The sequence below is a fragment of the Pavona decussata genome, unplaced genomic scaffold (assembly GCF_977016875.1).
Source record: "Pavona decussata unplaced genomic scaffold, jaPavDecu1.1 SCAFFOLD_195, whole genome shotgun sequence".
In the NCBI taxonomy this organism is placed as follows: domain Eukaryota; kingdom Metazoa; phylum Cnidaria; class Anthozoa; order Scleractinia; family Agariciidae; genus Pavona; species Pavona decussata.
Window position 1 is genome coordinate 597,743 of NW_028145604.1, and position 20,574 is coordinate 618,316.

Consider the following 20,574-nt stretch of genomic DNA (forward strand, 5'->3'; position numbering starts at 1 on the left):
CTACACAAGTCGGAAACCTGGGGCAAGCACGGTCGGAAGCTGTCGGAATAAATCGGGAACAACAGATATCCGATCACTTCAGCTTCCAGTAGTTTTCATGTCGTACTGTTATATTTGGTCACGAAAAATATCATCTTGGCGCTGGGTTGTAAAGTACAATCTTGCATACCGTCGGAAACCCTCACCTTATTCCTCTACACTATGTCAAAAGCATTTCTTCTGCACAAGCTTTGAAGAACCACTGAAATTCGACTTCAAGATGGCGACTTTGGAAACCTTGAACTTTGACAATTTAGCACTCAAAGCCCTACCCATAGACAAGGAGGTCAAAAATTTCGTACGACAGGTTTCAGGAGCTTGTTTTTCTCGTGTTGAACCAACGCCTGTAGAAAATGCAACAATGGTGGCGTATTCCTCACAAGCAATGTCTCTCGTGGACTTGCCTGAAAAGGAGTTGAGACGCGCAGATTTCGCTGAGTATTTCAGTGGAAATAAAATTTTACCTGGTGCAGAGCCTTCAGCCCATTGCTACTGTGGCCACCAGTTTGGTTATTTTTCTGGCCAATTGGGAGATGGGGCTGCCATGTAAGTCATGATGCAGAGTTGACAAGTTGACCAAAATATATGGTCCACAATGTATTACATAATATCATTATTTGATTCGGCTCATGTGAAGTACGGCACGTGAATCAAGGCGTTATTCCTGGCTTAGCCAGGAAGGAGAAACTGTGGAGCCAATTGATTTGAATTGATTCAAATGCTGTGCTTCACATGAACTTTATTTGGGGTATGTGAAGTACAGCGTCTGAACCGGGCCTAAGGATGGGAGGGGTGTTCTTTTCATTTGTCGCATTACCACTGGGTATGGACCTACAAAGCTCTTACACTTATACAACATATACTTGTGATATTTGTTGGTATTAATGCAAAGATTACCCTGTGAACATAGTTTCAATCTTATGAGAAAAAGGGAACTCTGCTCACAAGTTATACAAAGATGGATCATAAAAGCCATACTACTGAGTGACCCCTCCCCCCCCCCCCCCCCTATCCATCTCCCATTCCTTGATTCCATAGCCCTCCTTCCTCTGCAAGTTGGGTAATAAGAGGCTTCTGTGTATCAGGCTGGAAAAATGCCCCAATGTTTCAGTTTGGGTTGGGTGGGTAGGATAAGGTCGCTAATGGACATATGCTGATGTAAACCGCATTTGAATATATATATGAATAGAAAATGCGGTATATAAATGCATTACCATTGCTTAATTTGGGATTTATGTGTATTTTGGCCTCCTTTTCTTTCCTTTCCTTTTTGCCAAGACCAAGCTCAGGTCTTGAGCAATGATTATTTGCCAAAAGCCTTAATCTTCCATTGCATAATTTCCTCCGATCTTTTACCTCAAGACCAGTTGACCCTCCTTGAGCATGTCAATGTAGGTCTTAGGTGGTCTTCCACTTGTTCATTTATAGGAGACAAGAGGTAAGGTCATCTTTCTTTCTGTAGTAATGCCCAGCCAGTTTCAATCTTCAGTAAGGCCATACTACCAAAGTTATATGCCCAGTTCTTTTGCTGTTGTCACCATCAATATTGCCAAGACCAAGTTCAGTTTACTGTTTTATAGCATTCTGCAAAAGCATATTGCCATAGTAAACTGTCTAGTTAATTATCTCAGTTTATCTGCATTATTTACTTAAATGGTAGGTACCTTGGTGAGGTAATAAACAAGAAAGGTGAAAGGTGGGAAATGCAGTTTAAAGGTGCTGGCTTGACCCCATACTCCAGGCAGGCTGACGGAAGGAAGGTGTTACGATCAAGCATAAGAGAATTCCTTTGTAGTGAGGTGAATGCTTCATTTAGTGAAATAGATTTTTAATAATTATTATTTGTTGCATAACCTTGGTAAACTAACTGTGGAACAACCTCTTCATACAGTCAAAAGTGAATTGGTTACGATGAAGCTGTAACAAAATATAAACTCTGACTTATATGTTTCTTTTGAATCTTCCGACTAATTTGTTTCAAATGATGTTGGTCAGTCAGTGTTCTATCCCAACTCTGGTTAGCATTCACTTACTGCCTTAAATTTTGCACTTGCCTCATATATCTTTGTTGTCTATAATTTTTGTCAAATGGTGAGACAACACAGCTAATAATGCTAAATTGTTGTCTACAAGTATATTTCCCTTATAATGTACATACTTAGTTCGAAAAGTCTTCTTTAGTCTACCTAGTCATTGCTAATGATAACATATGTACTATATTAATGTTGATTTTCAGGCAATGCACTTTCTTGGAATTCCAACCACAAGAGGTATCAGTCATATCTTTAAACTTTATTCTTTGTTAACAGAAAAGTGATTAATTCTGATAATTTTTGCTCTTTTTTAATCTCTTCCTCCCACCAGTCTTTTGAACCCCCCTTCCAAATCAAACAATATCACTCCCTTGTCCCCCCTCCCCACTCCAACACCCATAAATGGATGATTGATTGAATAAATAAATAAAATGGCATGCCTTTTCTGGCAATAATGGTATCGCAAATATTAATTTTACTAATTAGCCCCTCTTTCAACTCCCACAAATCCCAACAATCCCCCATCCTCATGAAAATATTTACAGAATAAACAACCTCTTTCTAATACATAAACAATACTCTTTATTCTCTGCAGCTGGTAGTTGTGTGACATCAGATTCAAGAATAATCAGAGACATATTTTATAATGGAAATCCCATTAGGGAAAAATGCACCATTATCTTGAGGATTGCTCCATCATTTATCAGGTGAACTTAAATTGATGAATATTCACAATACATTTCTGATATTCGCCAAATTAAAATCGATGTGTTTTTTCTAATGTTAACATATTTTGTGTCAATATTATCTTATTGTTAAGGTTTGGGTCGTTTGAGATATTCAAACCAACAGACTCTATGACTGGACGTAAAGGACCAAGTGAGGGGCGCACAGATATTCTGACCCAGCTTCTTGACTACACTGTACAAACATTTTTCCCCAAGGTAATAATTATATTACTGTAGATGTTGAGTTGTTTTTATATACAAGGTAATTGCATTTACTAAACTAAAATTTCTATAAGTTGACATTAAAGTTGTGCTGTGCAAAACTTAGGTCAATATCATTAGTCGCTAACATTGTTATTACCAGATGGGAGTTACTGTCATCATCATCATCATCATCATCATCATCACCGTTCTTAACTGTTCTTAACTTAACTGTTGTTTTTGTCATTTGTTGCCATTGGTGTTATCACTGGTGGCTATGATTGAGTCCTTCCTTACTCTCTCCAGGTTGTCACAGACAGTAAAGAGGAGACCTATCTGGCTTTCTATAAAGAAGTAGTGAGGCTTACTGCAAGGCTTGTGGCATTGTGGCAGTGTGTTGGATTTTGTCATGGGTAACTAACTTAGTAGATTTCATGAAGTTACAGCAATATTTTTAAGCCAATTAACTCAAAAAACATCTATCCAACATCTTCTAATGTTAATTCCCAAGTTGAAAAATTATTATGATAACAAAAATATCAATCCTCTACACCATATGGCCCCATTTCGTTAGGTGCCTAGTAAAAATAGTGGCTATATTATCAAATTATTATAGTTAATGTCAATATTTTTATTCTTGCCACCACAGTTAAAATGTGAGTAGAAATAGCAAAGTGATCACTCAATGTTCTTTACATCATACATATCTATTCTATAACCAAGGACCAAGGAAAACAATCATTTTGATGTGTTGTAGCTTGATTGCCAGTGTACCAGTAGCTATTATTTATGCATATGACCATAATAGACCTTATTTGCTCTTTATGCTAATTTGCCCATTACAAACCATGTGATATACTCAGTAGAATCAATATTTTGTCTTTTTGGGAGGAATTAAAGAATGCATGCCAGTGTGAATATGACTACTTCTTAAAAAGACTACTTCCTATATTACCATCACATGATAGATGTAAATAATGGGGCAACGGAACAACAAAGCGAATAAGGTCTATTGACCCTGTTTTTGTTTTTTCTCATTTGATTATTTCCCATCTCCATTCAGCCAATAGATAACTGTCAATTTATTTGATTGTTGTTGGGATTTCTTATCTCCTCAGTGTGCTGAATACAGATAACATGAGTATTCTTGGCCTGACAATTGATTATGGTCCCTTTGGTTTCCTGGATCATTATGATCCTAACCATGTGTGTAATGCTTCAGGTACAGTAATACAGGCATGATGGCATGATTAAACAGAACTCTCAAGTATGTTTGTATTAAAAGGTAGCCAGCATAGTAGTAACAGTTGATGGAATTGGCTGGGTCCCCTCACTGCTTGCTGTGTGGGGCATGGTGGGAGTGGTAAATAATTACGCAGCATAAAATTATTGTTGGTTAACTTCCCTCACTTTTCAAAAGTGTTAACGTAAACTCAGAAAATACCTTCTGTTATGGGTGGGGGTTATATTATGGGAGGTTCTGGAACTGCACAATGATAACCATTGAAACCATTATTATATTTTATTTACTTTTGTTGGTAGATGACCAAGGCAGGTACAGCTATGAGGCTCAACCTGAGATCTGCAAGTGGAATTTGGTCAAATTAGCTGAGGCTATCAAAGACGTGCTTCCTTTGGAGAGATCCAAGGCTGCAGTGCAAGAGATGTAAGGTCATCACTGTACCTTATGGATCCATGCATCTACCTATCTTTTAAAAATCTGTTTTGTATAACTTCAAAAATAGCACCTGTTTGGTCATATCAAACCAAATTTGGTTAATATTCATTTAGTGTACCTGTATGTGTGGTTCAATCTATGACATCATTTGGATCATGACCATAATCATGTGACCCAAAACAGCAAAAGCAAGCAAAATACATTGATAGTAATTTGTCTTTTTTCAAGAATTTCTTGTACCATACTGTTTCATGAGCATTTTCAAAAAAAGCAAATATGCATTTTGCATTTCAATGAAAATTAAAAAAAACAAGGATAAACTGTGTTCATTTGATTAGTTTATCTTTTTAATGTTGTTTCTGTCTTCAGCTATGATGTGGAATATAAGCAGTTTTACATGGAGAAGATGAGACTTAAAGTAAGTAGTCTTAATAACAGTTACTGTTAATTAACTATTGATCAAAAGAGATTGGGTTTTGAGAAATTATGAGAGTTCAAACTGATGGAGAGTGTATTTAGAGTATGAGGAACATTGCTGTAAAAGAAGGGCTAATGTGCATGAGTTTGTTATGTCCTAATCGTGGTTGTCATAAAATTTTCAATAGAATCAAATTAGGTTACAGATAGGTCTAACAAGGGCGGATGGTGAACTTTTATGAAATTTTTTTTTCTCTGACATGAGTTTCACAAACCATCATCATTGGTTTACATGTCATAGTGATGTTTTTTTTGTTTTTTTTCTTTTTCATGGTCATAACTTGGGGCAGGAGTGGTCAAACTGTATACCTTCTGATGTAATGTTACATTCATTTAATGTGTGGTTAATTTCCCTTTTTGCCACAGCTTGGTTTATTGAGAAAAGAGCTGCCTGAGGATGGGTATGTTAGTGTTCCTGTAGTTAATTAAGAGCACCTAAACTAATTTCTACTTTTTGTGGAACTTTTAAAATATTAGTCTTTTTGTTTGTATTCCAATTTGATCACTTTTCCAAGTAAGTTTGAAAGGCAGAGAATCGACAATAAGTTGTAGTATCAGCCAGGAGATATGGTTCACTCCAAATGTCATTTCACCATTGAGCTTCAATTAGGCTCGATTAACAGCTGCTTTTCAGGAAAATGAGCCTGAGCTCACTCCCATCTCGGGGAGGAAAGCAGGCCCTAGGGGGGGGGGGGGGGGGGCAGTGGAAATTAAGCCTAGACTTTAATAAGATTGCCAGCTTCAAGGGTGTTTGGTCCAAAACTCAAGGTTTTCATACCTAGAAGCCAGCATGATTTCTGTAAATGTCTTGTCACACGTAGTGCTTATACACATGTTTAAAATTTTAATGAGAAAATTAATAAAATGTTATTTTTCTCCATTTTCCTTATGCAATGCAGAGATCTTGTGAAAAGCCTTTTGGAAACCATGCATGAGACAGGTGGTTACATTTTGTTTTTTATTAAATAAAGTATTAATAGTATTAAACATTTATGATTTAGTACACAAAGTTGATCTTAAAATCAGATCTCTGTGTCATGTAAGTTTTTTTGTCTTTCTTTAGGAGCTGATTTCACAAATTGTTTCAGATGTCTCTCCAGGGTTTCTGTACAAAGCAGCTCAACTGGCAGTGACAGGTACAAATTCTCAGTATTCATCTCTGTGCATTTGCCATGTTGTGAGTAGGGAGAATTTGTCTCAAAATGTTTGACATGTAGGCTTTGGTGAACAACTGAAAATACTGAGGTGTGGGTGAGAGGGCTACACTCATTATAGAAGGAGGGAGGGGGCTAGGCACACCCCTGAATAGGTCATACAGCTACACCTTTTATTTTCTTGTCAAAATCAAATGAATCAAAAACAATCTGTAGATTGAATAACAGTGTTAGAAAAAATGATGAAATATATCTTTGTGGCTAGTATCATCTTAACTTGATCCACCCATCAAGCCAGTAACAAGAAAGTCAAAAAGCACTGACTGATCTTCCACTCAGCTTGACTCTGCAGTTTGTCAAATATCAACCATGTTCAACTGTGATAATTCCCAGGACTACTGCAATACTAGACTTCAGAATGCCAGGGTTTAAACCCTTTGTAATCTGAAGATATCTGGTTGTGTATTGACATCAGTGAGCCTAAAACATGTCTTTCAAGCATTCTTGAATCTTCAGCAAGTAAATATTTAATAGCATCACACATAAATTAAATGATTGAATTATATGCATCTTGTTATTTTTCTAGTGATGAAAATATTTTAGATTACCTGGTTTCTCAATGCCAGTCAGTGGAAGACTTGAAAAAAGCTTCAAAGCCATTCCTCGGAGCAAGGTACTTATTCACTAAACATTCATTTGGTAAATTATTTGTTTCAACAGAAACAGTAGCATCTAAGCCAACTGACGATAACAGTGACACAATGTTATGATCTTAGGGAGTTCCAGATGCTGATGATGTTACTTCAGACTAGCCCCAGTCTTCTGGAGCAGCTGGGAGGAGGAGCAACGCTGATTAAGAAGGAACTGGAGAGAAGAGAGCAAGTGGAGAAAATGAATGTAAGATATTTGCCATCTCTGAGCCTAGCAGGTTTAAGATGTTGGTGTTCAAAGAGAGGGTTTTTGAACTTTTCATTAGTAGCACAGAACCTGAATGCAAGAAAACACTTTTCCTCTCTCAATGGAACATTTGCTTGTCCATTACATAATCATTTCTAGTACCAGTGGACATCTTCTAAGGTTTCTCAGTGTTTTAGTTCTAAAGGATAATACAAGGTAATCTGTGTTCTGTAACAATGAAGTATAATGTAATATTTCTACTTGTCTAATGTTTAAACTTCTGACCGCCAGTCACTGGTCCAGTTTATGGTTTAGTACATGCATGCCACTTCACTGTGATGGCTGCCTTATGGCTCTTCTTTTATTGACCAAGTTATTTATATTTGATTTTATTTTGTAGGAGTTAAAACCAGAGGAAAAGAGAACCAAAGATAGAAAGCTGTGGCAGGATTGGATTGACCAGTATAGGTGAAACAAAAATGATAGTGATAAATGCATGACTAAGTCATCTGAAAAATATGTAAAAGAGCCTGTGATAATGTTATTGATGAATTAAGCAATCTTATTACTGAGTCAATTTAATGAACTAATTCTGTCAATAGTTATCTCAATCATGACCATAATATTATTAACATTCCCTTAAATGTGATCAGCACAAAAATTGCTCCATTTTGCACTCCTTATCCTGCAAAGCTGTAATTGGATAGGACGATTGGACAGTTCAGTTAACTGTAATTGGATAGTGTCATCGGACAGCTAGTTCTATGAGCCAATCACATTAAAAACTCCCCACTAAACCAATCAATCATGACATGCATTCTGGTGGCAGTTGCTATTAGCAACTTACAGTTGAGTAACGCACAAGCTTTTTTTGTGAAAATGGAGGATTTATTTTATTCCTCCATTATGTTCAACTATATTTTTTTTGTCACATCCATTTGTTCTCAGAAATTGTCATGGTTATCATTAATTGGTAACAGAACTTTATGTCATTTGATTGGGTCTGTAATCACACATTAAGTGATTAAACAAATCAGACTCCCACTACATGGTTGTCCAATTTTGTTAATCACTTGTATGATTACAGACTGAATCAGACTCCACTCAGTCCTGTTACTTTTATTAATTAATCTTCTGTTTTTTCAGGTTACGTCTAAATGTAGATTTTCAAGATGTGCAAGAGTATGAGAAGGTGCAGAATTATTTTTCACATTAACGTGCAAATGCTTTGAAATGCACTGAACATTTAGCATCATGCAGGGTGTTGGCGGGGATGTCTGGACACCCACTTTTCAAAAATTCAGTGAAATTTTACATAATGTTTTACATAAAAATTTTATGAGACATAAATTGTGGATTCCCAATATTATTTCATTTTCTGACTAAAAGCCTAATTAATTAATTAATTAATTAATTAATTAATTAATTACCAAAACTGCAGCCCTATTGTCTAGGTTTGTTTAGTAGTTATTCAAATTTTCATGACACCAAGGAGGTGTTTAAATATTTGAGGAAGGGTGCTTAATTTATATATTTATTGACCATGGACCCTCAATCAAGGGAAAGAAGGATTTTCAACAGTAAAATAACATTAGATTCCAAAAGAAAGTAAATCAGATATGTTCTTTATGCTTTACAAGTGATTCAACCTTACAGGTATTCAAAATATGAACAAACATTATTATAAAATAATATTGTTGTATAATTTGCAAACTCATTTGTCATGTATTTTTTAGGCCACTAAGGAGCGGATTGAAGCTATGAATTCAAATAATCCAAGGTATTTAATCTTGTTAGTTATGTTATCAATAGTCATTGTTTACTGTGACAAACTATCTGATTGGATTCTTGTATTTCATCTAGGTTCATTCTCAGAAACTACATTGCACAAAATGCCATTTCTGCTGCAGAAAAGGGGGACTTTTCTGAGGTATTTAACTTATAGACGTGATTGAATAATTTATTGAGGTTTAATTTTCAAGAAGGTCCCAGTGTTTTGGATGAAATGTCATCCATCTTCATTACAAGTAACAGAACCTGCTAGTGGGAGTGATATAAATGCAAGGATACGATAGTTGTAATATACTATTAGCTATTATTTTAAATGTACAGCATATATATTAATTAAGAGGTAACTATAGAGGTTTGTAGAGGAATGCAAGCTTGTCACAACGATAAGCAAGCTTGTTAGAGAAATGGAGGCTTATAGACAGTATAATTATGATTGAATAATTAGACATGATTGAATATTGAGGTTTAATTTTCAAGAAGGTCCCAGTGTTTCGGATGAAACTTCATCCATCTTCTTTACAAGTTAGCTATTATTTTAAATGTACAGCGTATATATTAACTAAGAGGTAACTATAGAGGTTTGTAGAGGAATCAAGCTTGACAACAATAAGCAAGCTTGTTAGAGAAATGGAGGCTTATTAGACAGAGGAGGTAAGAAATTAGAGTGCTATTTATTAAAATTTATTTTAATTATAAATATTAGAGAAGGTGCTCATGGTGCTTAATGTTTAGAGAGCAAAATAATAGTTAACAGGAATTTTAATGCAAGGGATATTTCAGACAGTTCTGGAGACTTGCTGCGGAGGGGGACCTTCAAGATGTGGCTTAGAGGCTCATTGATGTCAACATATATAGAGGGTCATAGACAGAGTGTTGGCAGTGTAGACCGAGTTTCAGTTTTGTTACCAACTTGTTATTACATGTATAATTGCTACACTGTTTTTCAACTCTTTTAGGTCCAAAGAGTCCTAAAACGTCTGGAAAATCCCTTCAGTGATGACATTGACCTTGAACCAAAGAAGGACACAGACATTGAAAGTAACACCTTGGAAGCCGCAGCTAGCTGCAGCGCTGAGGAACACTTCAGTTATGACAGCAAGCCACCCAGCTGGGCTGTGGACTTGAGGGTGACTTGATCATCATAGACACCTGGCTTAACACTATGAATATAATATAAAGAACTTTGTAGGACCACACTGGCATGCAAGAATTTGGTCTGAAATAATCTGTTTTTGAACTGTTTCCATTATATTTCGTAAGAATATCTTGCTGACAGGTGTGGTCAATGCAATGTTCCATTTTATTCATAGGATTTAAGGTAGCCAGAGATTATCACAATATTTTAGCTGGTGTCATGACATATGATAAATGTTGCAGTACATTTTTCTGATGACAGCACATTCTAAAACCAAAAGGCAGTTTGTGCTTGAAGTGTGTAACATTGACACCAGTAAGTTCCTTATTATTTTGGTAGCTGAATAATACTTTCATAATAATACTGAATTATGAAAGAAATGAATATGCCAATTAACAGTTTACTCTGCTAAACTTTACACATGTATATGACAATAGATAAATAATTATTTGAACTAGAGGCTTCTTGTATGTTTCATGTTGCTGTAGAATGTATATAGATGAGCTCTAACATAACTTGGGAAATGGATTTTGATTTTGATTGTGGAAGATTCCCCAGTGAACTGAAGAAAATATAATTTTTCCTCTTCACAAAGTTGTGAAGAGGGGAAACAAAAATCACCAAATTGTGACATTTTATCCCAATTTATGGTGTCAAAAAAGTCAGTGATAAGCTCTTCTCAAATTTTGCAAAATTAATAATAATATCACTATTCTACGTTCTTCAAAGTTAGTACAAGTTTAAAAGGGAGAAAAATGTAGTTCCTTGGCCAAGCATAGAGGCTGAGTATAGGTTTAGTTTCTAGTCTAACTAGATTTTGAAGGAACAGTTACTTCCACCACTGTATAGTTTGTAAATAGAAATGCTATAGTTTTCAATAAAACTATTAATAAAAACACTATTATTAAAAACACCTATGCTGTTATAAAGTGCATTGTCCATTGAACCACAATCACGAAACTACTTTTTACAATGTGAAATTTTAGGGCACGTTAGTGGACCATTTTAGCTGGCCAGACTGTTAGTCAAATGTGTCAGTTTGATGGGATTGTGCTACAAAATCTTAAGAATAATCACTCCGAAACATGTATGCGCTAGTTTGAAGAGATTCAAGGGACTAGAACAAAAATTTATCTTTCAAATTGCTACCATGACCTGGTCTGGACAGCCAGATCAGACGAATGGAAAGCCCCCTTAGTGAAACCCCTGCTTATGCACCACTTGTTACACAAAAAATCCATACCCACCCATCGAAGGTCATTGGAAATTCCTAGTGGGAGGGGGGTCTTAAAAGTCAAAATTTTAGAAGCAAAATATGACGCTAAACTGGAATTTCCTGGGGGGAGGGGAGGGGGGTGCAAACCTTCCATGGGGGTATGTTTTTTTTCTGGAACTGCACAATGAAGAGGGTCACACAAGGGATCACTAGTAGGCAATCTCACCTTATCTCAAAATCAAATTAATACCCAAAATGGATGACTGTCTGCGCTATCCTCTCTTTAACAAAATAAAACTTTATTTGCCCTTTGTTAGAAGAATAAGTGTAAGAAAGTTTACAAATAGTGACTTTATGTCAATTTGACTGAGATAACTAAAGTTGCAAATATCAACATTTGCAGCATAATATTGTCATTTCAATATTCATTCTTCATCCTTTAACAACACAATGTCCACATTGTCGTGTACACCTTGAAGTAGTAATTCACCACTGTAGTTCACAATCTTCTTTCTCTTAGCAGCTTTAAGGGTTCCCACAAGGGCTGCAAAACAATTTTAAAAAAAAGATCTGTCTTTATTGCTGACTACAGTTGCACAAACCCTGAACAGGAAAGAAAACTTCCAAGAACAAAGCCAATGGGTGTAAGCCCATCCAGTGCATTAAATCCCCAAACAGTATCCAAATCACGTAGTTTCTTCTAGAAGCTATTTAAAATTATGACTGTGGAGTGAGGTGAGAACAGGGCTCTGAACCTCATGCAATCAGGTGCATACCTTACTGTTCATTCCCAGTATTCCCCCCCCCCCCCCCCCACTCTAGCTTACCTAGCAGCTCTATCTTGGTGCTTAAAGTTACCACGGCATAATAATGCGGATTTGGCATTTTCCCACTAGCTGTTTATTCCCCTTGTCTCCACCCAGGTTCTCTCCAGTACACTCTCCATCTTCCCCAAGTTGTGGGGTACTATATCTTTATCAAGGACTTTCATGTAATGTAAACCAGGTCTAAACCATAATGACATATCCACTACTAAGGCCCCGTTCACATGGAAAAAAGTTGTCCCAGGTAGGGGGTAGGGTCAATCGCCTACCCGAGCTACCCTGGGTGAGCCAACTTTTCCTACATTTCCTTACAGAACTTGGCAAACCGTTTACGTGAGAAACAAAAAGTTGGCATGGCTGGAAGGGTGATCCACCTAGCCTGGTCACCCTTTTTGATGGTAGGGTCACCCTCCTATCCGGGCCAACTTTTCTCCATACAAGTCAACTCTGTCAAGGCGAGACAATCAGAGCATGCGCAAGCACTGTTGGCTCGGGCAAAGGGGTCAACTTTTTTCTCATATAAACGTTCGCTGAAGTTGACTCGGCTGGGAGGATGACCCTCTTTCCCAGGACAACTTTTCTCCATATAAACGAGGCTTAAGACCAGCATGTGGAGCCCCCTCTCCCCACCCCACACACAAACATACAGAGACCTCCTAAGTGGCTTACTCCTTAGCTTTCACTAGATATACAAACACTGACTATGGTTGGCCCCTAGTAACGCCAAGGATAACCCACCAAATGTGCCATTAATAGTAGTTTGGGAGGTGGTGTGGCCTATTGGTTAGGGCACCGGACTTGTATTCCAGAGGTGTTGGGTTAAAGTTGCGCTCTGACCACTTGGATTTGTTTCACAGTAGCCCTGTTTTCAAATCCAAAGCCATGCTTTGTAAAATAGCCAATTGGTTTGCCTTCCACCAGTTTGGATTTTAACAAAAGTTATGTTCAGTTTGTATTATCATTTATTTCACTGATTTATAGTGTCCCCAACTAGGTCTACAGGGCTAAATACTCTTTTATTTATTTATTTATTTATTTATTTATTTATTTATTTATTTATTTATTTTTTATTTATTTATTTATTTTATTTGTACCTCCTGGAGACAGTTTTATTTATGATTATGATAAATTCTTTTGACTTCACCTTCAAATATGTTTGCACAGCGATCATCATTGAATAGCACTCCAAACTTAACTGACACCTGTCCATCAGCATTGGCTGATCCAAGTCTCTTAATCTCCTGCACTAACAACTTTACTTCATGTTCCACATTCATGGCTGTTAAGTTGAGTATATAAACGTCCGGTTCTGAAAATATTGATTATAAGCTGTTGAATAAACATCAGGGCTTCACATTTTCAATTTTCCTAACGTATTTCTTCACCCTTCATTCTTAGATGTGGGAGACATTAAATAAACCTGATCTAATGGATCAATGACGGACCAAGGCCGGTTGCCATTATGCAAAGCATGGCATGTACGGTTTTCAGAAAATTACTCTTTACATTTCTTTCTGCAGAAGATGCTTCAGCATGCACGAGATCTCTAGTTCAATCATACTCAGCAGACTGGGCCGACCGTAGCTGTCTATGTGTGCTCTTTTCATTCATTTGCTTATCCAAGAAATAAGGTCTCACTCTATTGGTTCTAGTGCTCAAAAATTCGCACAGCATCGACCAGGTATCCCACCCAGGGTACTTATGAAAGTAAACAGTAAGCTAGGCTATAAGATATCTCGATCAACGAGGCTGTATAATATACGATCTGTTGGATGATAGGTGCTACTGGTGGGAACACCTTAGTCTATTCTAGTCTTATTTGAGAAAGGTTGAATTAAAACATTTGAGCTGCAATTCTCACCTTGGGATGAATTTTTTTGCCCTGGAAAAATTCCCGGAAAGAACTTCAGAAACGCCTCTTGAGCCCACAACAAACAGTCAGCTGAATAAATATTGAGCAGGAAGTACGTTTTGTAATTTGAACAAAGTGTCATGGCACGAGGCAATGGAAAGGATGCAGTTACGTTTTGCATAGAACGCCAGGAAAAGGGTGCTTCTTCTCTGTTATTTAGGCGTAAACATGGAAATTTGTTACAGCTGAAATTTCGCTTTGTTTTTGGTACGTAGAACCATTGAATATGGCTGCCTCCATTATCGAAGGAATCGACAACGAAGTTGTTTTCGTTGTTAGTGTCTTATTGGCTTTCGTGGCGATTTTGTTCGTTCATCTGCTGTACAACTTGAATTCAGGACAGAATGTTCAAACTACAAACTCTTCAGAGCCAGTCAGTTCTTCGTCCTCTGATGATCGCTCACAGGATAACCCAACAGAAGCACAAGGTAGGTGATCTTAAAATATATTGTTAAAAAATTGATCAACTAAACATTGGCCCGCAGGTGTGTTTACATCGATTTCTATTGATTTTATTCCAAATGGTAGTCTGAATCGAGATTAGACGCCATGACACATTCCTCTGCAAAATAATTTATTGTTCTTTATTTGAATCAGAATAGTACTAGCGAATGGCTCTCACTAGTTAGCATGTATAACTTTGAAAGGGTTGAAAAGGAAAGATTTAGTTAGATTTCCGTACAGTCATATATATAACTAGTAGTAAGAAAAGATTAGGGAGTGCATTTGATGATCTCGATTCCAGGCTCTCTCTTTTTTGCCAAGTTGGTGATGATGTCATCCACCCCTGCAAAATCTGGGGAAGATCCAGATAATCATACGCATCCCAAAATCCATTTATTCACAGCAACCAACGTTATCCCATACATTCTTAGCCTCCCACGCAGTCGTTTTTAGGGGACTCGTATTACCTCCTCCCCACAAACGCCTGCTTACCCAAGCGCCACATTGCTTTCCGCCGCTAAGCCAATCACAGTGAACCTTCTAAAATCTGGAAGGTTGACCTTGACCTCAGAACGCCTCTCGCGGGAACAGTGAAAAACGTCACGGCAGAGACAGAACTTAACCGAGCTTACGTGACCTTTCAGCACACGTTCAGAATTTCTCGTTTAAATGCCTATCAACTGACTGCAATCAAAGAATTCAAGATGGGAAATAGCGATATTTTCGTCAATTTGCCGACTGGTTACGCACAGTCGCTTTAATATTTATTAAGCTTTATAAATTTGCCTTCAATCTTGTCGACCTTGTCGGTGTGGAGGAAACCGAAATATTACCCGATATGTCGGTAAACTTTAAAGATTTTGGCAGTTGAAACTTTCCCTAAGATTTTGACTCTCCCAGCAGATAACGGTGTCAAAACGTTGCACAAGAAGCGCTTGCATTCACATTCGATATTTGTTTTGGCGTTTCAGCCATGACCAGCTGTTCCAGGAGGGAAAAAATATATATATTACAACTTAACTCCCGCATCTCTAAAGACTGTACCAGAGACTGTACAAACTGACAAAGCTCCCGGGGATCGAAACGGAAGCGACCATTGTAACCAGCAATTTGATTTGATATCATTAGACAATGCCTCGATTTTGATTGGCTAGGGAGTATGGGGAGTAAAACAATTGGAAAGGAATGTGGCGCTTGGGTAAGCAGGCGTTTGTGGGGAGGAGGCAATAAGAGTCCCCTAAAAACAACTGTGTGGGAGGCTAATACAATCTTGACTCCAATCTGTATTAGAAGTGCATTCTTCCTACGTCAAACGCAATAATACATGCACTACTGTTGTACTAACCTTTTGCACAAACAGCAAGCATGACTTGTGTTTAAAAAAATTGAGTTGTAAAATGTATACATAATGGTTGGGGTACATGTAGTGTTCAAATCCTGCCATTGAAAACTTTCCAAAGCAAGGCACAAACCTAGATGTTGCCCCATCGGCACTTTCAGTTTTACTAATTTCTCACTTTGTAGGCTGACACTCTAATGGTAAATGTACTCAAGTCTAGTGTACTTTGCTGGCTATTATAATATTGTTCTCACAAAAGAAACAGCAACCAACTAATGGCGACAGAGGCTAGCCTATAAAGGCCTACTAAATTTTATTGTTTTCTGAGCTAGTATAAGTTAACCATGCACTCCGAAAATAATTAAGTATTTTAATTTCATTTATTTGGATTTCATGTTCCACTGTGTTTAACCAGCTTTGAATTATTTAAAATAGTTCTCATATTTCGTAGCAACAGGAACAAGGCAAGCAGATGGTGACCCTGTCACTGATGAATTAGAACAACTAGTACCATCACCATCTCACAATGACACAACTGATAGATCAACTACAGAGGCATCAGTTAATGAAGCAAGCGTTCCTCCTGTGGATGGAGCTTCAGATGAGCTACGCTGGAGAGGAAGCGAACATATGCCAGAGTTTGACAGTCAGAATAGTTCACCTAGGGATACTATATCAATCCGTGTAAAATTCATGGAAAATGAGAGAACACTGTCAGTAAACAAGACAATAAAAGTAGGAGAGTTAAAAAGGTGCGTGTAGTGCTGGCTTTATTTTCTTGTATAAAGATGTGCACTATCATTAACCCTTAAGTATTGAACAGTCAAAAAACAACATTTATGGCCCAAGGCTTGGAAAGGGAAGTTTTATAAACACTATTCTGGCATTTTAAGAATGGAACAATTTCTGGTGCATCATTCTGTTTAGAAAAATGGGGAAGAACCCATGGGTATAAGGGGGTGATAAATAGACTGCTTCTGATATATTTATGTTCAGCTTCACAATAGGGCTAAGTGCTGACACAAGCAAAGGAAAATTAATAATCATGTTGATTCATTTCTGTTTGTGTCTTCAAGGCCTCATATTCAAGCTGAATTTAAATATTCCAAAAGAATGCAAGAGGAGGCAGGAGCTTCCAAAGGAGGGGTGGTTGCTGAAAGTAATTTGTATAGGAGAGGGAGGTTGATCAGACCCCCTCCCTGGCCCCTCCCCCCACCCCCCACCCCATAATGTGGAAAACACATGGCAGTCTACACAGACAGCTGCAAAAATTTAGAGCAAAAAATATTCTTCAAAATCAGCACAGGACTGTTAATCCCCACAGAATCACGGTATGCTTTTTTTTAGCTAATTTATCCTTGCACCGGTATTCCATGTTACCATGCTCCCACCAATACCATAACTCTGCTGTCATACACAACCCACAATTCCTTGATTCGCTGTGACGAAGGGCTAACACTCTAAACGTCAGCACTCGAATCTCTTATTGGGGGTCAAATTACTTTATCAACTCTGTTGATAAAATGGCCAAACATTCTTACTACAGGATTAACCCCAGCAGTAAATCACTGATACCCATACATTTGTTCTGTCGGCTCTGCCCCCAGAAGTTCCCCCTCACCTAACATGCCACAGACTACGCTGTGCTTCCACGTAACAAGAGACACGGATAGCAAAACCAAGATCTTAAAACATTTATATCGACACTTTCTTTGTTAAAGCACTTGAATTCATGCAGTTAACATGCTTGTGAATCATTTTGCAGGTTGTGTTTTCTGAATGATCTGAACAGTGGAAGAAGAGTGCGACTTATATACAGTGGACGGCTTCTTCACGATGACACAGCTCCTATATCGTCCTACGGTGTTGCTAATTACTCAGTTGTCCATGCCCAGGTTTCTGACAACAGACGAAGTAGTGAGCATTCTACAACACAGATCCAAGAGGCGGATTTGGACCTTTCTAAGTTATTTCTTCCCATCTTAGCGGTAATTATTGTTCTATTGTGGTACGGATTTTTCTATCATAGACATCTCTTCAGCGCAGCTTCTGTTATAATTCTAGTTTTCATGACAATTGCATTCGGTGTCCTGGCGCATGTCATGACTTCCTAAGCTTCAAAAGCTCTACATTGACTGGATCTTTTGTTGTTGTGGTATTTAATTGTTAGTGTAATAGAAATGAATAAAGTGATACGTTGAAGTGGCACTGATAGTGTAAGACTTTCTCGTCGCCTAGTGTTTCGGTACTTTGCTTGCACCAAACGCACCACACAGATCTTTGCAAAAAAAAAAAGGGCATCGCTAATTCTGCACATGTGAACGCTTTTTACAGGGACATAATTGTCTCACCAACTTGACAGGTCAAATAATCCGAGTGATTACTCGAAGGGAGATGCTTATTTCGAATTTTGGTCATTGGACGAGACAACAGTACTTAGATTTCGTACGTTTGGAGGTTAGTTTTCTTACGTTTGGGGATTAGTAATTCTTACGTTTGGGGGCTGGTTTTCGTACGTTTGGGGATTAGTAATTCTTACGTTTGGGGGTTAGTTTTCGTACGTTTGGGGATTAGTAATTCTTACGTTTGGGGGTTAGTTTTCTTACCGTTGGGGGTTTGTAATTCTTACGTTTAAGGGTTATTTTTCTTACGTTTGAGAATTAGTTTTCTTACTTTTGGCGGTTAGTATTTCTTACGTTTGGAGGTTAGTTTTCTTACCTTTAGGGGTTAGTAATTCTTACGTTTGGGGGATAGATTTCTTACGTTTGGGGGTTAGTTTTCTTACGTTTGGGGTTAGTAATTCTTACGATTGGGGGTTAGTTTTCTTACCTTTGGGGGTTTGTAATTCTTACGTTTGAGAGTTAGATTTCGTACGTTTTCGGGTTTGTAATTCTTACGTTTGGGGGTTAGTTTTCTTACGTTTGGAGGTTAGTTTTCTTACCTTTGGGGGTTTGTAATTCTTACGTTTGAGGGTTACATTTCTTACGTTTTCGGGTTTGTATTTCTTACGTTTGGGGGTTGGTTAATAATTTTTTCGTTTGGGGGTTAGTTTTCTTACGTTTAAGGGTTAGTAATTCTTACGTTTAGGGGTTAGTTTTCATACCTTTCGGGGTTTGTAATTCTTACGTTTAGGGGTTAGATTTCTTACGTTTGGGAGTTAGTAAATCTTACGTTTGGGGGTTAGTTTTCTTACGTTTGGAGGTTACTTTTCTTACCTTTGGGGGTTTGTAGTTCTTACGTTTGAGGGTTACATTTCTTACGTTTTCGGGTTTGTATTTCTTACGTTTGGGGGTTGGTTAATAATTTTTTCGTTTGGGGGTTAGTTTTCTTACGTTTAAGGGTTAGTAATTCTTACGTTTAGGGGTTAGTTTTCTTACCTTTCGGGGTTTGTAATTCTTACGTTTAGGGGTTAGATTTCTTACGTTTGGGGGTTAGTTTTCTTACGTTTGGGGGTTAGTAAATCTTACGTTTGGGGTTAGTTTTCTTACGTTTGGGAGTTAGTAATTCTTACGTTAGGGGGTTAGTTTTCTTACGTTTAGGGGTTTGTAATTCTTACGTTTGGGGTTACTAATTCTTACGTTTAGGGGTAAGATTTCTTTCGTTTTGGGGATAGTAATTGTTACGTTTGGGAATTAGATTTCTTACGTTTGGGGTTTAGTAATTCTTACGTTTGGGGGTTAGTAATTCTTACCTTTGGGGGTAAGTTTTCTTACGTTTGGGGGTTAGTAATTCTTACGTTTGGGGGTTAGATTTCTTACGTTTGGGTTTAAGACTTCTTACGTTTGGAGGTTAATTTTCTTACGTTTGAGGGTTAGTAAATCTTACGTTAGAGGGTTAGTTCTCTTACGTTTGGGGGTTAGTAATTCTTACGTTTGGGGGTTAGTTTTCTTACCTTTGGGGGTTTGTAATTCTTACGTTTGGGGGTTAGTAAATCTTACGTTAGAGGGTTAGTTTTCTTCGTTTGGGGGTTAGTAAACTTACGTTTCGAGGTTAGTTTTCTTACGTTTCGGGGTTAATAATTCTTACGTTTGGGGGTTAGTTTTCAAACCTTTTCAGGTTTGTAATTCTTACGTTTGAGGGTTACATTTCTTTCGTTTTCGGGTTTGTATTTCTTACGTTTGGGGGTTAGTTTTCTTACGTTTTGGGGTTAATAATTCTTACGTTTGGGGGTTAGTTTTCTTACCTTTGGGGGTTTGTAATTCTTACGTTTGAGGGTTACATTTCTTACGTTTTCGGCTTTGTATTTCTTACGTTTGGGGGTTAGTTTTCTTACATTCGGGGGTTAGTAATTGTTACGTTTGGGGGTTACTGTTTTTATGTTTTGGGGGTTAGTAAGTCTTTCGTTTGGGGGTTAGTTTTGTTACGTTTAAGGGTTAGTTATTCTTACGTTTGGGGGTTAGTTTTCTTACCTTTTGGGGTTTGTAATTCTTACGTTTAGGGGTTAGATTTCTTATGTTTGGGGGTTAGTAAATCTTACGTTAGAGGGTTAGTTTTCTTACATATTCGGGTTAGTAATTCTTACGTTTGGGGGTTAGTTTTCTTACGTTTAGTGGTTTGTAATTCTTACGTTTAAGGGTTATTTTTGTTACGTTTGAGAATTAGTTTTCTTATCTTTGGCGGTTAGTAATTCTTACGTTTGGAGGTTATTTTTCTTACCTTTTGGGGTAAGTAAACTTACGTTTGGAGGTTAGTTTTCTTACGTTTCG

General features: G+C 37.5%; 4 protein-coding genes across 4 annotated transcripts in view; 2 read left to right on the forward strand and 2 right to left on the reverse strand.

Moving 5' to 3' along the window:
• Positions 1 to 20,574, reverse strand: part of LOC146461584 (adenosine receptor A3-like) — a 144,988-nt gene that overhangs the window by 45,267 nt on the left and 79,147 nt on the right. The gene's annotated exons all lie outside the window — the stretch shown is intronic.
• Positions 48 to 10,758, forward strand: LOC146461591 (protein adenylyltransferase SelO, mitochondrial-like). The gene is made up of 19 exons (XM_085086429.1): positions 48 to 585; positions 1,700 to 1,838; positions 2,276 to 2,309; positions 2,668 to 2,779; positions 2,893 to 3,016; positions 3,308 to 3,414; positions 4,120 to 4,223; positions 4,544 to 4,667; positions 5,049 to 5,097; positions 5,523 to 5,557; positions 6,056 to 6,096; positions 6,220 to 6,292; positions 6,897 to 6,983; positions 7,087 to 7,207; positions 7,608 to 7,675; positions 8,354 to 8,399; positions 8,944 to 8,987; positions 9,071 to 9,137; positions 9,955 to 10,758. The coding sequence occupies exons 1-19, from the start codon at positions 98 to 100 to the stop codon at positions 10,132 to 10,134; spliced, it is 2,043 nt and encodes a 680-aa protein (XP_084942555.1). The 5' UTR covers positions 48 to 97; the 3' UTR covers positions 10,135 to 10,758.
• On the reverse strand, positions 11,627 to 14,092 carry LOC146461592 (costars family protein ABRACL). The gene is made up of 3 exons (XM_085086471.1): positions 14,035 to 14,092; positions 13,318 to 13,482; positions 11,627 to 11,893 (listed from the first exon to the last, which is right to left on the reverse strand). Exons 2-3 carry the CDS (start codon positions 13,448 to 13,450, stop codon positions 11,775 to 11,777), a joined length of 252 nt encoding a protein of 83 aa, XP_084942597.1. The 5' UTR covers positions 13,451 to 13,482; positions 14,035 to 14,092; the 3' UTR covers positions 11,627 to 11,774.
• On the forward strand, positions 14,169 to 18,076 carry LOC146461593 (transmembrane and ubiquitin-like domain-containing protein 1). The gene is made up of 3 exons (XM_085086460.1): positions 14,169 to 14,513; positions 16,320 to 16,620; positions 17,634 to 18,076. The coding sequence occupies exons 1-3, from the start codon at positions 14,312 to 14,314 to the stop codon at positions 17,980 to 17,982; spliced, it is 852 nt and encodes a 283-aa protein (XP_084942586.1). The 5' UTR covers positions 14,169 to 14,311; the 3' UTR covers positions 17,983 to 18,076.

What these genes read in the sequence shown, in the direction of transcription:
- LOC146461593 (XM_085086460.1), top strand. Translation starts at nt 14,312, where the DNA reads ATGGCTGCCTCCATTATCGAAGGAATCGACAACGAAGTTGTTTTCGTT. An exon ending in TAACCCAACAGAAGCACAAG is followed by an intron (nt 14,514 to 16,319) that starts GTAGGTGATCTT and finishes CATATTTCGTAG; the next exon opens with CAACAGGAACAAGGCAAGCA. An exon ending in AAAGTAGGAGAGTTAAAAAG is followed by an intron (nt 16,621 to 17,633) that starts GTGCGTGTAGTG and finishes ATCATTTTGCAG; the next exon opens with GTTGTGTTTTCTGAATGATC.
- LOC146461591 (XM_085086429.1), top strand. Translation starts at nt 98, where the DNA reads ATGTCGTACTGTTATATTTGGTCACGAAAAATATCATCTTGGCGCTGG. An exon ending in TGTGTTGGATTTTGTCATGG is followed by an intron (nt 3,415 to 4,119) that starts GTAACTAACTTA and finishes TTATCTCCTCAG; the next exon opens with TGTGCTGAATACAGATAACA. An exon ending in AAAGAGCTGCCTGAGGATGG is followed by an intron (nt 5,558 to 6,055) that starts GTATGTTAGTGT and finishes TATGCAATGCAG; the next exon opens with AGATCTTGTGAAAAGCCTTT.
- LOC146461592 (XM_085086471.1), bottom strand. Translation starts at nt 13,450, where the DNA reads ATGAATGTGGAACATGAAGTAAAGTTGTTAGTGCAGGAGATTAAGAGA. An exon ending in CTGTGCAAACATATTTGAAG is followed by an intron (nt 11,894 to 13,317) that starts GTGAAGTCAAAA and finishes ATTGTTTTGCAG; the next exon opens with CCCTTGTGGGAACCCTTAAA.